We start from the raw sequence: 17,024 nt of genomic DNA, 5'->3' as shown, positions 1-17,024 counted from the left end.
AGACCGGCAACTATCAAAAGATGAAATTTAATATTAATAAAAACCTATACACCTATTAAACAAAAATCTTATATTGTATTTATTAAATTAAAACAAATAAAACTTATATCTTATTCATCTACAAAGATGTCACAACAGCTAGTTTTATAAAATAAAAAAAAAAACATGAAGATTCAAGAAACAAATCTGTCGACTCTTGACAACCAAACTAACCTTAGATACCTCTTGTTCTTCTTCCCTGTTTCTTTAAGCAATTTCCACACACCCATCTCTCTTATTAATTTTAAACCCAATTTACAATAAACAGTCTTTATCTATTCCAACAACTACTTTCTCTAATGACATTCCAACTGTCTTACTCTTTCTCTATGCCCATTTAAGTAAATAACAATTTGCGCTTCTGGGTCAAAGATTTGAACTACCCATTATTCAAAATGATGAATTTGAACTGGGTTTTAATTATCTTGGCTTTTTATGCTTTGGTGTTGAATCTTGATGCTTTTGAGCTTAGAAAAGGTCAAAAAACTGAAAGAATTTCAGGTAAATTATTATTATTATTATTATTATTATTATTATTATTATTATTATTGTGATTTTTTAAGATTGGGATTAATTGGGTCAGATTGGAAATTAGGGTTCTTGTTATTAGTACTTGATCTGGGAAGATTTGATAAGATTGATACTTGTTGATGTGATTAAAGGTTGTTGATTTTGTTGAATCACATTTGATATGGAGTTTATATTTGTTTATCTTTTAGATTATCTTGTAGAACTCACTAGGTGTTAGTCGGCCGGTGGGGCACTGACTAGCATTAATCGGGATTAATCAGATTGGAATTTTAATTTGTATATTTTCAAAATTATATATGGATTTTTTTTAAAAAAATGGGTTATTGGATTTAAATACTCCCAACTTTCACTCTTGCTGAAAGTTGGGAGTTGTAGTAGACATTTCGTTAGTTGGGAGTGTTCTCGACCGACAAGTGAAAGTTGGGAGTATTTAAATCCAATAACCCAAAAAAATTACATATAAAAGTTCACATGAATACTTAAAAGTTCACATAGTATAATTCAAACAGAAACAATTAAACGTAAGCATAAGTATAACAAATCAATGAGAAAAACCTATAATTGGGATTAACAGGTTAAAACCAAGGTCCGTTTGCCTTCTAAAAAAAGGTTTTCACTTGGCCCACTAGGACCAATTTGAGCCGACTAGGACGATTTGGGCCGGCTACTCGGCTAGGACCAAAAGGCGCAAGTGCGCAACTTGTTGCCCGCTTACCTGCCACTTCATTGTAAATAATAGCAATATGTGATCATTATCGGTTTTCTATATTTGATATATATCATGTTATGTATAGATAGGATTTGTTTGAAGATCAATCCCAAAATATATGGGATTTGGCTTTGTATATATGTACTGATATTATAATGTGAATGAATCAAGGATTAATCTCCTATATGGTATCAAAGCAACAGTACTGGTGATCTCTGTGAAGGACGATTTGGGATCTCTGTGAAGGACCTCAAGACGCGGACCCATATCCTCAGATTTGGCTTTGTATATATTTCGATTAAATTTGATCCTTTTGGTTTCTCTGTGAAGGACCTTAAGACGCGGACCCATATCCTCAGATGCAACAGTACCGGTGATCTCTACCTCCTCACGTCACAGATGCTCTCAAAAGTCAAGGCTCACTCGGCAAATGTGACGATCACTCAAAAACTGTGGCATCAACGTCTTGGGCACCCTGGCACACAACCCTTGCAAACCCTCAAGAAGTCTTCTTTTATTTCGTTTCCTAAATTTAATAAAAACATTTGTGAACCATGTATTTGGGGGAAAAGTGTTAAACTCCCGTTTATTGATTCTTGCAATCGTACTTCTGCACCTTTTGATATTGTTTACAGTGACCTTTGGACCTCACCGGTTTTGAGTTCCGGGGGTCACCGATATTACATTTTGTTTATTGATGACTTTTCCGATTTCGTATGGACTTTCCCACTTGCTAGAAAATCCCAAGTCTATAATACCTTTTGTCACTTTTATAATTTAATTCACACCCAATTTGAAAAACGAATAAAACAATTACAATGTGACAACGGTAAGGAATATGTCAACAGTTCCTTTAACCACTTTTTCACCCAACACTGCATGATTTTCCGCTTATCATGTCCCTATACCTCCTCCCAAAACAGGAAAGTGGAACGCAAAATCCGCACAATTAATAACATGGTTCGAACCCTTCTAGCTCAAGCCAACCTTCCAAATACATACTGGCACTATGCCCTCGAAACCGCCACGTACTTATTGAACATACTCCTAAACAAACCCGCAAAACTCAGTAACCCAACCACAATTCTCTACAACCGCTCTCCCTCATACGACCATCTCCGTGTGTTCGGGTGTTTGTGCTATCCTCTCAAACCCCCAACCACCATTCACAAACTCCAACACCGCTCCAACGCATGTGTTTTCCTCGACTACCCACCAAACCATAGGGGATACCGCTGCCTAGATCTAACCACTCGTCAAATGATCACCTCAAGACATGTGATATTTGACGAGCAAACCTTCCCGTATGCCACTACTCCGCCCCCACTGAACGACCCATATCGTTTTCTGGCAGACCCACCTCATCCGAGCATGTGGAACCACATTCACTCCTCGGTCCCACCTTCTCACACACCCTCCACCACTCACGATAATACTTCACCCCCACCTCAACATCAACCCACTGCCACTCCACCTCAAACACTCAACCCTGCCTCCGCTCCCCCTCACACCCTCGTACAGCCGGACCCTCCATCACCACCGACAACTTACTCTCCAGCCCCTACCTCCCCCGAAATCCTCACCTACTCAAGCTGGAACAAACAACATCCCGTCAACACAGCCACCTCTCAGCCTCCTGCTCCAGCCGAACCAACCCCGCCCCCTCACACTACGACTCGTACCATGCGCACCCACGCAATGGACGGGATCTCCAAACCAAAACCAACGTTCAACCTGCACACCACTACCATCGAACCCTTACCAAAATCGCCCAAAGCCGCCTTGTCCACACCTGAATGGCGAAACGCTATGAACAACGAGTACGATGCTCTTATTACAAATAAGACGTGGGAGTTAGTCCCACGCCAACCTCACATGAATGTCATTCGTAGTATGTGGCTGTTTAGACACAAATTTAGATCTGACGGATCTTTAGAGCGCTACAAAGCACGGTTGGTTTGTGACGGTCGGGGACAACAGGTTGGCATTGATTGTGGAGAAACATTCAGTCCGATTGTTAAACCGGCCACGATTCGGACCGTTCTCTCGTTAGCTTTATCACAGTCATGGGCAGTCCATCAACTTGATGTGACAAACGTATATTTACACGGTAATTTAAATGAGACGGTCTACATGTATCAACCCATGGGTTTTAGAGATAAAACGCAACCGGACCACGTATGTCTACTTAAGAAGTCACTGTACGGCCTCAAACAGGCACCTCGGGCTTGGTACCAACGATTCACGGATTACGTTTTATCGTTGGGATTTACTCAAAGTCGGAGTGATAACTCCCTGTTCATCTACCGTAACGGACCGGACACAGCTTATTTACTACTATATGTCGATGACATTTTATTGACGACCTCCTCTGACAAGCTTCATCAGACTCTCATGAATAGTCTTGGGTCTGAATTCGCTATGAAAGACTTGGGTCCGGTAAGCTATTTTTTGGGTATCTCGGTAACAAGAAAGGAAAATACTATGTTCTTATCACAGGAAAACTACACCAGAGATATCATAAATCGAGCTGGCTTGACATTGTGTAAACCGGTTGCCACACCAGTTGACACGAAAGGCAAACTCAGTGCTTCCGGTCCGGAATTTGAAAACCCTTCTTTGTTTCGAAGTCTAGCAGGGGCGCTTCAATACCTCACATTCACGCGGCCAGATATTTCTTATACAGTTCAACAAATTTGTATGCATATGCATTCTCCTCGCATTCAACACTGGGATAGCCTTAAACGGATCCTCCGGTATCTTCGGGGGACATCCGATCTCGGCCTCACACTCGGCCCAATCACGTCCCACACACTCCGAGCTTATACCGACGCTGACTGGGCTGGTTGTCCTGACACACGGCGTTCCACTTCCGGGTATTGCGTTTACTTTGGAAACAATTTAATCTCCTGGTCATCGAAACGTCAGACCACGATTTCCCGTTCAAGTGCTGAAGCAGAATATCGCGGTATTGCTAACGTGGTCGCTGATATTTGCTGGATCCGCAATCTTCTTCTGGAGCTTCACTGCCCCCTTACTCGAGCATCTCTAGTCTACTGCGATAATTCGGGAAATCCAATTCAACATCAGCGGATGAAGCACATACAGCTTGACATTCACTTCGTCCGTGAACATGTTCAGCGTGGTCTGGTTCGGGTTCTTCACGTCCCTTCTCGATATCAAGTAGCTGATATTTTCACTAAAGGGCTGCCAAGAGCACTATTTGAAGATTTTCGGAACAGTCCGAGCCTTCGAGAACCTCCGGCTACGACTGCGGGGGTCTAATAGCAATATGTGATCATTATCAGTTTTCTATATTTGATATATATCATGTTATGTGTAGATAGGATTTGTTTGAAGATCAATCCCAAAATATATGGGATTTGGCTTTGTATATATGTACCGATATTATAATGTGAACGAATCAAGGATTAATCTCCTATAGTAAATCGTTTGGATGTTTTTTATCGGAAAGTATGAAAACTTTGAACAAAAAAAAAAATTAAAAAAATTATGATTAGCTGAAAATTAATCAGTAACTCACCGACTAGCGGTTAATCACCGTTTAATCCTGATTTTGTACAACACTGATTATTCATATGCTAGAGAATTTGCGTTTTATCCCGCAACTGATTATTTGTGTCTGTATAAATTTGTTGTAACATCCCGAAATTTCAAAGTGATATTAATTATATTACTTACTAATAGAGGGAAAGTTTACTCGGGTTGTCAGGAAATAAATAATAGAGTAGGAGTTGGTATGAGTCGGGCTAGTGTTGGATTAATGGAGACGGGTTAAATGAGAATGGGCCTTAGGTCCATGGGATTTAAGGGATATAAATATCCCCTAAACCCAAAATATCTTTCATTCCATTTGTTTTCTAACACCCCAAAACACACACACCACACACCACAACTTCGCCGGCCGGGCCAAGGGAAGAATCGGGCAGATCCGAGAGAGAGAGAGAGAGCGGTTGGTTGTGATTAACAAGTAAACAAGATCCAAACAAAGCTCAAAAAGGTATGATTCTTGATCTTTGAAGTTTAAAGATCCAAGCTTTTAGTGTATAAGCGACCGAAAATGGTCGGGAAGCGTAGTGAGTGATATTGAACCATAGAAAGGGTGTTAAAATCGCTCAAAATGCTGGAAAGAAACCGAACAGCGGCTGTCTGGGCAACTTCGCCTTCAAAGCGATGAACTTCGCCTGCAAGCTAAGTTCGCCTGATGAACTTCGCCTGCAAGCTAAGTTCGCCTGATGGCAACTTCGCCTGCAAGCTAAGTTCGCCTGATGGCAACTTCGCTGTAAAGTTAAGTTCACCTAACTGGTAACTTCGTCTGAGGCCAAGTTCGCCTTCGCCTGAAGCCAAGTTCGCCTGATGACAACTTCGCCTGAAGCCAAGTTCGTCTGATGACAACTTCGCTGTAAAGCTAAGTTCGCCTAAGGTTTAACTTCGCCTAAAGCCAAGTTCGCCTAAGGTTTATCTTCGCCTAAAGCCGAGTTCGATTAGGAAATAAATTAAAAGCGATAAGTTAAAGTAAGCTAATACTAGGCCACCAGATTAGATCAGGCGAGTATTGATACGTGTAACCTGTACAGTCAGCCGAGCTCAGTTAAAGAAGGGATTTACAGCTACCAGAGGAAGAAGCAGAGTTCAGGTGAGTTTCTAGCCCCATTCCTTGTTATGTTTTCGGGGCTGTGTGCATACTCAATATGTTTGTTAATACACTTATCCTAAGAGATAAGTGTATGCCTTATGTGGATAATGTGAAATGTATGAATGATTGCTTGATGGTACGTGAACGATCTTCGGATATTGCACGTACTGTCAGGTTGTAACGCTATGTATAAGGTAAGTATGTTATGTATGTCTATGTGTATGAACATGATAGAGATAATAGAAGAAAGAAATGATAATGTATGGTTGTATGGTTACGGAAAGGGTACCGAGCCCTAATAATACTCGAGGTATGATGTATGGCTGTATGGTTACGAAAAGGGTACCGAGCCCTACTAATACTCGAGGTATGATGTATGGTTGTATGGTAACGAAGAGGGAATCGAACCCTACTAATATTCGAGAACTAGGGAACCGAACCCTACTAATATTCGATATTGCACGTACTGTCGGGATATAAATAAAGATTTTAATATTGTATGTAATGTAAGGATGACGTATGAACATTATGAATGAAAGCTTGTCGGTACGTGAACGATCTTCGGATATTGCACGTATCGTCAAGGGAAGTGATTAGCTCTTTACATGGATATTAAATAATAACTTATAGATAGTGTTCCTTCTATGGAAAGTATAGTGTTCCTTCTATGGAAAGTATAGTGTTCCTTCTATGGATAGTAAAGTGTTTCTTCTATGGAAAGTATACAGAGTGTTTCTCCTATGGAAATTTATATATAGTATGGTAATGGTAATGGTTCTTTTAATAGATATTACGTGACGATCCTCCTATGGATATTTATACGAGGGTAAGGTAGTAATATGTGTCTTCGGATACGGGAAGAAATATATGGGAATAAATTGTATGTTGCCTGATTAACTAGAACTCACTCAGCGTAGCTGACTTTTAGTATGCACGCAGGTGAGCTGATTATAGAGTTAGCATGAGGATGACACACGGCATGGATTGAACGGCTGGCATCTGAAGAAAGAAGTAAAGATGTTTTAAAAATAAAGTTTTGTGTTATGGTATCAAAGAAAAGATTTAATGTTTTGTAACAAATGATTGATGTTTTTATATTCCGCGAAAAGTTTTTAAAAAAAACTCTGATTTGAAGAACTGTGTTTATGAGTAAATCCGACGCTAAAGTAGGGTCACCGGGTTCGGGGCCTTACATTTGTGGAATAATAATATAGGTAGTGCTGGGGATGTATTAGAAGATGATCGAGTTGGAAGGTTAAAAGTGTTTGTTTACGAGCTACCGAGTAAGTACAACAAGAAGATATTGCAAAAGGACCAGCGATGTCTCAACCACATGTTTGCTGCCGAAATTTATATGCATAGATTCCTGTTGTCGAGCCCGGTTAGAACGCTAAATCCAGAGGAAGCCGATTGGTTTTACACCCGGTTTACACGACTTGTGATTTAACACCAAACGGTCTACCGTTGCCTTTTAAATCACCGAGAATGATGAGAAGTGCGATTCAGCTTATTTCTTCTAATTGGCCTTATTGGAATAGGACCGAAGGGGCTGATCACTTCTTTATTGTGCCGCATGATTTCGGTGCTTGTTTTCATTACCAGGTATGTATCTTTAACTTTCTCATTGTGGTCTTTAGTGGAGGTGGAAAAATGGACGAGTTTAGGGCTGTAAACGAACCGAGCAAACACGAACAAGGCCTTGTTCATGTTCGTTTGTTAAGGAAATAACGTGTTCATGAACGATTCACGAACACTTACCGAACGATACTTTGTGTTCGTGTTCGTTCATTAAGGAAATGAATGTGTTCATGAACACAAATAAAATCGGCGGAGCCTAGAGATTGAGAATTTAAGATCGATGTATTCATTAATGTGAATAATGAGTAAGGAAATGGGAACAACGCAAAAACAATGTGAGAATATGGTTTCCTATTTTATGTTAGGGGTTATAAATTAAAGAATATAAAATGTTTAGATAATATAAATAAATGTACAAAAAAACTTTCATGAACTTATACAAACGAACATGAACGAGCGTACATGAACACATTATCGAACGTTCACGAACACAATTGAAGGAACGAGAGCTCTGCTCGTGTTCGTTTGTTTAACTAATCGAACGAAATTTCTTGTTCATGTTCGTTTATTTATTAAACGAACGAATATAAACGAACTTCCCGCCGAACGGTTCACGAACTGTTCACCGAACGTTCGGTTCGTTTACAGCCCTAGGCGAGTTGTGTAATGGGTCAAAATGGCTAACCTGGGTGCGGGCCTAAGGGGAAAATGTTGCTAAATAGTAACTACTAACTAGCTTTATAAGTTATGTCAGACAAGTTTCATATTGTTCTTTTGTTGTGACAATTTTCATATTTGGTTAGGCTATGTGACCTAAATGAAACACTTTGTAATTTTAGGTACATGATTACTATTTATTGACCTTTTTTTATAGAATTGTTTCATTTAGGTCACTCAGCTTCACCGGTTATAAAATTTTTTCACAACAATAAAGACATGAATGAAACATTTTATGAAAGTCTTATATCATAATTTTAATTTTTTAATGTTTAGAATAAATAGGAATTCATTACATTATTTAGTTGTTTGTTAGTTGGCTAATATAGGTGCTTAACTATTATAAATAAGGCTTGCTTTGTATTGAATTATTAAGAGAAATATACATCATTTTCACATTACATTTCTTTCTCTAAATTAGGTTAGATTAGGTTGCATTTCTCTCTCATTTATCTAATAATTATTCTATGAGGTTTTATACATTAAAAGTACACTCTAGACAACTTTCGACCTGTTTCTATTGTAGATAAAACATAACCTGAATCGACCCGTTGATAAGTAACATGCCATAATTGCACAATCAAGTTTCGAGTCACTTTTGTGAATATTATTTTGTGGTGGTTTATTATTATTTTTTTAAATTATGGAATTTATCGTAGGAAGAAAAAGCTATCGAACCCAAAGAGCAACGTTAGTCCAAACATTCGGGCAAAAGAATCATGTTTGTTTAAAAGACGGGTCGATTACCGTGCCCCCATACGCCCCACCTCAAAAGATGCAATCTCATTTAATCCCTCCTAGTATTCCTCGCTCCATCTTCGTTTACTTTAGAGGCTTGTTTTATGATGTCGGAAATGACCCCGAAGGCGGCTATTATGCAAGGTATGCCATAGGTGCATTTATATATTATTTTAAAAGTTAAAACGAGTTATGGGTCAAAACGGGTCGGGTTTATCTGACAACAATTTTATTTATTTATTTATTTTATTTTTTAGTTTTTTGTGATTTTTCAGGGGGGCAAGAGCTGCGGTGTGGGAAAACTTTAAAGACAACCCGCTCTTCGACATCTCAACCGAGCATCCAACAACATACTACGAAGACATGCAACGAGCCGTCTTCTGCTTATGTCCACTCGGGTGGGCCCCATGGAGTCCACGGTTAGTCGAAGCAGTTATATTCGGTTGCATCCCCGTCATCATAGCAGATGACATCGTGTTACCTTTTGCCGACGCAATCCCATGGGAAGACATTGGCGTTTACGTGGACGAAAAAGATGTCCCGAATCTGGACACTATTTTGACATCGATCCCGACAGAAGTTATTTTAAGGAAACAAAGATTGTTGGCTAATCCTTCGATGAAACAAGCCATGTTGTTCCCACATCCGGCTCAACCGGGGGACGCTTTTCATCAAATTTTGAACGGGTTGGCGCGTAAATTGCCTCATGATAAGAGTGTTTATTTGAGGAAAGGAGAGAAGGTTTTGAACTGGACCGCGGGTCCTGTCGCTGATCTGAAGCCATGGTAGCTTTTGATGATTTTTTTTTTTTTTGCGTTTGTAAAATGTTTGGTTATAAACAAAATCATATAGGCATGTACTAATGGTCAATGGAGTGGTGCATGGGTTTTTTTTTGTTGGGTTGTTAGTGTTTTATAGTGTAGTTGATCTCATATAGTGGATGATGGACTTTGAACCCCCTTTTTTTTTTTCTTTTTTTTGTAACGGTTAACTCACAAGCACTCTAATTCCGACTCTTAAATCTTATGTGGTCAACTCAATATGCGGGCCTTGATACAGCTAGACTACAAACCCTATAGTTGATATAATATGCATCCATAGCTTATTAGGTGATTTGGGTTCTTTTCCTTTTGATGCTTATACCATACCTTAACACGCCACCTACTAAGTTGCAATTTTTCTATTTATATTGGTTAGCAAGGTACAATGAGTTTTTCAATAACAAAAGATAATCAGTTATAAAAATATAAATATTTTAATATCCATTGTAGATTTGATTTTAACTTATAACTATTAAACATCAGCCAGGTGATGAAACGAGTAGATCCTTGAGCCTTCAACGAGTAACTTATGGGGTTATGGTGACAAAACCAGAACTTTTTAGTCACAGCGTCAACATAATGCTCTATTATGTTTTGACTACAACTAAGAGGTCCAACTCATGTATTTTCCACAAAAAATATGGCTTTCATATATATTTTTTTGAACGGCAAACGAATATTCAAATGGACTATTGGCTAAATTCACCACATCGGGTTACACTCGACTTTTAATCCGGGAAAACCCTCACTTGAAGCCAAAGTTCGTGAAAACTCGCTCGAATGCATGACAGTGCGGTGAGATAAAACTCGTTCAGTTCAAGGATTCAACTAGTGAAAACCACCTATTCGACTAGTCTCCCGTCGTATCTTTGAAACTAAATGTTAGGGGCAAGAATCGAACCCGAGTCACATGGAATACCAAGTCTCTCCCTTATCACTCCGTCACTAGCTCTAAATTGACAAATTATGGTGATTGCTCCCATATTATTAGAGTTTTAGTATTATAGTGTTACCTTAATTAGGAGATTGTATTTGATTATGATTCCTTGTATTTATCTTATTGTACTCCTATATATAGTTAATCAATAATACATTACACCTTACGGGGTTTTCATTATTATACATGGTATCAGAGCCATAAGGTTCTGGCTTGTCTTTCTCTTCTTCTCAATCTCGTCCTGCCCCGGGGACGTTTACACACACAATATATAGTTGACTATGGTCTATGCGCCACCGCTCGCCAACTACCCAATTTTGTTTTTTGGTTCCAGGCGTAATGCATAATCACTTTTCAAACATTGAGAACCAATTTTGTATTATTTGATCTTTATTATTTTTTTTCTCTTTTTTGATATATTTGTTTTCACCCTCTCTCGACTCTTTACTTGTTGCTGTTCTATATCATATTTACATGCCTTCGGGCTAAAATAAACGATACCGCTGCCACCGGTTTTCATTCCGTTCAATTACGAGTAGAACCCAGCCGGATTTCTTATTTAATCTTTATTTGTTTTTTCTTTTAATATTCTTTCTTTTTCCTTTTTTTACTATCTATCCTATTCTGTTTAAAAGTTATTTGTTTTATTTATTTATTATTTAAAAAAAAATAAGAACGAACGAGACAGAAACATAGAGGTTTTGTTTTTAACTATTGAAATTTTTATTTATATTTGTTTTTTAGTTTTTATTTATTTAGTTTTATTCTTCGGAAGAAACAAATTGCCACAATGGGCTGTCAAGTCGTTGCTTCGGCCGACTAAATTATAGCTTTTGCCTTTGCAGTAGAAGCTTTTGTCATTATCCCTAGCCGCCTGACCACGGTCAAAACGTCGTCGATCTTCTTAGATCCTACAACCGATCGAGTTCCTGCCATACGTGACAGCCGATCGTGTATCTTCACAAACTTTTCGCTTCAGTTCGAGCGTCCGATTTCTTACCGCTCTGACTGCGGTGGAATATTAGAGAATAGAGAATATTATAGAATATATTATTAGAGTTTTAGTATTATAGTGTTACCTTAATTAGGAGATTGTATTTGATTATGATTCCTTGTATTTATCTTATTGTACTCCTATACATAGTTGATCAATAATACATTACACCTTACAGGGTTTTAATTATTCTACATGATTCCGCCCCTGATTACTCAGCCAACCTTTCCAACCCACGAATCGAACCCAAATCTCTACCTCTATTCCAAAAGACAAAATCAACCAAATTGCCTCTAAAATCCAAACCCATTTTTTTCTCCAAAAAGGACAATCAAAAACCCTTTTAACAAACAACCAAACAAACATTCAAGAAACCTTTAGAAAACAAAAAATAAATAAATAAATAAATAAATAAATAAATAAATAAATAAATAAATAAAATAATAATAATAATAATAATAAGCAAAAAGTTTAGTACATTCAATTATGTGGGAAGTATGGCATCCACGCTTCCCCACAAAACATCTAAACAACCAATACAACACATGCAACATCTATCTTATTACTTATCTCTTTAACACCATCATCATCCAACAAAACATACATGGCTCTCCAGACACCACTCAGGCCACCACCAACAACCACCAGACCATCACCACTCACCACCACCACCAATGCCGGTCTACGCGGTTCATCTAACCATGTAGCAATGCATTCATCGTTTTCCTTGTCACCTTCTCTTCAGTTACTGCTTCCTCGTGATCGTCCAGCTTCCGCGCCTAAATTCGCCATGCGGACGGCTTCTAAACAAGCTTACATTTGCCGTGACTGCGGGTTAGTTTGTATATTGTTGTGTTTTGTAGCTAGTGGTTGTTTTGATCATGTTTTGTATTGAATTTTGTGTGTGTGTAGGTATATTTATAATGATAAAACACCCTTTGAAAAGCTTCCTGATAAATACTTCTGCCCAGGTATGAATTATTATTATTATTATTATTATTATTATTATTATTATTATTATTATTATTATTAGTAGTAGTAGTAGTAGCAGCAGCAGGTATATTGGTTTTTATTAATCCCAACCACTGGCGAAGGTTAGTTAGGGCTGGGGTGGTCCTGACCCCTGTTTTTTTTTGCAGTAGTGTAAATTTACTCGATTTCGTCCGAATTTTTTTATGCGTAGTGTAAATTTAGCCGTTTTTAGCCGAAATTTTGAGCCCAGTCCCCTCCGTTTGTGAAATTTTGTATACATTCTGAGTTCGCCCCCCGGTATCTTAGTCCAAGCTTCGCCACTGATCCTAACCATTGTCTTTTGGGTCCTGAATAACGAATTGACTGCTGATGGTCCCAATCTTTAACGTATTTGTTCATAGTGGTCCGCGACTAACAGAATCATAATGTAGTTAGTTGCAGGTCGTCGGAAAAACGTTTTTGGCCGAAAAAGTCTTATTTTTTTGCTAGAAAACACCACCTGAACACCGCCACCACCACCAATTGACACACACACAGCCAACCAACCACCACCATTAACCAATTCCGACAATGGTTCTAGGGTTCCGACGACCTTAATAATTGAGGCTTTCACTAGAAAAAAGGTTCCTAGAGGTCCGATACTAGGCTACCAAGATGTTTGGGACAAAAACATTGAGTTTTCCGGGGAAAAAAACGTTTTTCCGGCGACCTGAAACTAACGGAGTTAGGATTTTGTTAGTCGCGGACCGTTAGGAACAAATACGACCTGAAACTAACGGAGTTAGGATTTTGTTAGTCGCGGACCGTTAGGATCAAATACGTTAAAAGTTGGAACCGTCAGCAGCCAATTCGTTAGTTGGGACCAACAGTGACCAAAAGATGATAGTTGGGATTAATAAAAACCAATATACCTAAAGTTAAAGTAGATGATAAGTTGTTAAATACATGGATCTGTTAACACGACACAAGACAACACGGAGTTAAACAAGTTTGGGTTTGAGCTTAACTAGTTTTGTATCTTAAACATGTCGACACGTTCAAGACACGGTTAAATTCGTGTCCAAACAGTTTGAACACCTGTTAACCTGTTAATGACTTGTTTAAACCTATTTTTATTTTAAAAAATAAAATATATGGCATATGCCTTAGTTACATTACGCTTCGTACTTGGATTTTTGTCTGAAATATGTTAAGGATTATGAATAAACAGGTGGGGTCATGTAACCCGTTTCCAAACTGGTTCAATGTTTTAATGACACAGTTAGCTATTATGTTGTGTTTGTTAGCACCACGGGTAACCATGTCCTGTCATGTCTGACCTGTTATGCTAGCTCTAAGGACAATATGTCAATATTAGCACTTATTAGTTATGAGTGGATGTTTGATGACATATATGTTGTAGTTTTGAATTTTTTACTGATGATTGGTGCAAAAGATTTTTGTAATTAACATATGGCTATATAAGTATTGTATATAATAGTGAAAAAATCACATTTTCTTTTAATGTTACATGTATGAATAATTGCAGTTTGTGGTGCACCAAAAAGAAGGTTCAGGGAATACACACCTGCTGTGACCAAAAATGCCAATGCAACAGATGTTAGAAAGGCCCGGAAAGCCGAACTCCAGAGAGATGAAGCCGTCGGGTAAGGCTTCTAAACATGAAATGATGCAGAGCGGAAGCAATAAAAATGTTTATTGAATTTTGAATACTGAAACGATTACAATAGAGCTCATTGGGATTTCTAAATTTTGCGGGTTTGCACATTTTAACGAAAATGGAAACATGAAAATAATGCATTAATTAAGGGTCTGAATTATGTAGGACAACTAGAAAACGAGTAGAGGTGGGCAAATAAACCGGTTAACTAAACTGACCCGAAAATCGAACCGAAACCGAACCGGTTTGAAACTGATTATATAGAAACCGGTTTGGAACAGATTGAAAATGTAGGTTCGGAACCGGTTTGTAATTTTCTCCACAAAACCGGCAAAAACCGGTCAAAACCTGAACTGAAACCGATCAAAACCCGAACCGAAACTGATCGTAACCTAGTAAAAAAACCGGGTTTAACCCGCACCGAAAGCGATCATAAATCGGTGTTGACTTTTGTTGACCAAACCGAACCAGTTTCAACCCAACCCGGTTTTGAGTTTTAAACCAATTTGTGCACCTCTAAAAAAGAGTCAAACTATTTTTTGAAATGTTTGAACGTTACGAAACTTAGAAATAAAGTCTTTTCTCTATGGCTGAACTAAGTGCCTAAATGATGGAATTTGGGTCTGACAGCTAGACCAAACCACCTATGGTTGTTTGTCACAAGGTCCGCTTGTCGAGACATTTCTGTTGACTGGTAATGGGCCCCGCAGTTCCACTCATATACCTAGTTATGCCCTTTTTAAGTTTGATTCAAATTGGTCCATATAAAAAGTCTGCTAACTCATGGATCAACTCCTCATCTTATACACGCAAATTACCGATATATTTTAATATATTTATAAACCTTTTTTTTTCCTTTCAGGAAAGCATTGCCAATTGCAATTGCAGTTGGAGTAGTTGCACTTGCTGGCTTGTACTTCTACCTCAACAACACTTTCTAGAAGCTTTTTCCATAAACATGTGCACAAAACACAGTTATAATCTGATTTCAGTTTTGTAGATTCTGATTATTATTGTTCTCATTTAATTTTGTATAATCTGGTTATCATCCAACATATTCATATAATCAAATCAAGATGTATCTTATTTATTATGTTGGTATATCTAAGTGTTACATGTTTGCATTGCATTCATTTGACAAAATAAAGCTTCTATATTAAAAGGGAAAAGGACCAAAATGCCCTTTTTACTAGTCAAAGTAAACAAAATGTCTATTTAACGTTTTCCCCAAACTGTTCACCTTGAATCCAGATGACCTGCCTACTTACTAATCATCACTAGACGAGAAATTCAACCAACAAAATTCTGCCACGCATCAAGAAAATCTCGGCGAAAGCCACAAAGAAAAACTCTTGTCGGAACTCGGAAGACGAGATAAGTCCCGCCAGAAGACAAAAAAAAATCTAGTCAAGTTGCGTCATGAGAGACAAGCAGGCTAAGCCTTAGCTGACACCTTTTGGGCTCACCTTCTGATCAACCATTACTCGACATGTGCCCTAAGTAGGCTTAATTTAACCTATAAACCCTTTTTTTTGTCGTTTGCTATTACAAAACTTTTCAAATTTACTTTTAGGATCAAATGGCATGTGAAATAGTAATCTTATGCCTACATGATGTATGATACTCTACTTACCACAACTCTATATCTAGATTAATAGGTTTTGGGTTAGAACAAGTTCGGTTAACGGATGAGAACGGGTCCGTTCGAGTCATAATAGGTTAGGGTTAGAGCTTGCCAATCAAAAAAGGTTATTTTGGGCCAACGGCGTGATGTTGGTGGCAGGTACACGATGGGAGACAAGTAGTCACAATCGGTGGTGGTTTATTTTATAAATTATTTTTTGACACATAAGCGGTTCAGTCAGCAAAAACTAACGGAGTTAGCTTGGGATTATTGAAAGAAAATAGGTTGAAAGTTGGGACTATCATAAAATATTTTTTAAATCGGGCTTAGTGTCGGACAATAGGTCAAACTTGAAAATTATTAAAATCCAATATTTCTTTTTATTTTTTATGGGTTCTCAAGTAAATAAATAAAAGCTAGTGAATCATCATCATATGATCCTTTTACTGTTTTTTATTTACAGAAACAATATATTTTTATAAAGTTTATAGTTTATGCTTATACGGTATTCATAGAAAGTGAGGGTATTCGCATTGCAACAACTTATTGGAACTACAAGGACATAAAATAAATAAAATAAATATATTTATGAAAGAATAATCTTTTGCTTAATTAAATTAGAATATCTTTCCTATTTACAACATGGAATAAAGCTATATATTTAATCTCCAACTCAATTCATTCTCTCAAACCATTCTTTTTTCTTTTTCTTTGTTCAAGACATCCGTCCAAGAACGATGACTTCTTTTTCAATCATGAGCACAGGTAAACAAACCCATGGTTCGATCCTTTACTAATTTATACATACATGTAATTACCACAATGGATTAATCATTTATAATATTGTTTATCGATTTTTATAAGAAGAAGCATATGTACGTGGATTATATATACGCAAAACACAAATTAAATAAACCTTTTTTTAGTTACTAATTAAAACAGTGATCATGATATCATGCAAACGTAGGTGATTATTAATTTTGTGCCTTAGTTAGTTCTGTTTGTTCATGTATCTATATAACATGCAACTTAGATAAAACTATAAAA

General features: G+C 37.7%; 1 protein-coding gene and 1 pseudogene across 3 annotated transcripts; both read left to right on the top strand.

Annotated features, from left to right (window-relative positions):
- Nucleotides 1–205: 205 nt before the first annotated feature.
- Nucleotides 206–9,833, top strand: LOC143545649 (putative beta-1,4-xylosyltransferase IRX10L; annotated as a pseudogene). The gene is made up of 4 exons (XR_013137471.1): nucleotides 206–540; nucleotides 7,151–7,538; nucleotides 8,891–9,113; nucleotides 9,245–9,833. The product of XR_013137471.1 is annotated as a putative beta-1,4-xylosyltransferase IRX10L (transcript).
- A 2,365-nt stretch (nucleotides 9,834–12,198) lies between these two features.
- Nucleotides 12,199–15,443, top strand: LOC143545648 (uncharacterized). 2 transcript variants are annotated; one of them, XM_077037494.1, is made up of 5 exons: nucleotides 12,199–12,555; nucleotides 12,634–12,692; nucleotides 14,222–14,339; nucleotides 15,216–15,300; nucleotides 15,331–15,443. In XM_077037494.1, exons 1-4 carry the CDS (start codon nucleotides 12,326–12,328, stop codon nucleotides 15,292–15,294), a joined length of 486 nt encoding a protein of 161 aa, XP_076893609.1. In that variant the 5' UTR covers nucleotides 12,199–12,325; the 3' UTR covers nucleotides 15,295–15,300; nucleotides 15,331–15,443. The 2 variants fall into 2 exon arrangements, with proteins under 2 accessions (XP_076893609.1, XP_076893608.1); XM_077037493.1 differs by having other exon boundaries at nucleotides 12,203–12,555; nucleotides 15,216–15,443.
- Nucleotides 15,444–17,024: the final 1,581 nt, after the last annotated feature.

The sequence above is a fragment of the Bidens hawaiensis genome, unplaced genomic scaffold (genome assembly GCF_021521415.1).
Source record: "Bidens hawaiensis isolate Kalapana, Puna unplaced genomic scaffold, B.hawaiensis_p1.1 tig00013988_1, whole genome shotgun sequence".
NCBI classification, from domain to species: Eukaryota; Viridiplantae; Streptophyta; class Magnoliopsida; order Asterales; family Asteraceae; genus Bidens; species Bidens hawaiensis.
The sequence above is the reverse complement of the archived record's forward strand: the minus strand, read 5'-3'. Positions and strand labels throughout refer to the sequence as shown.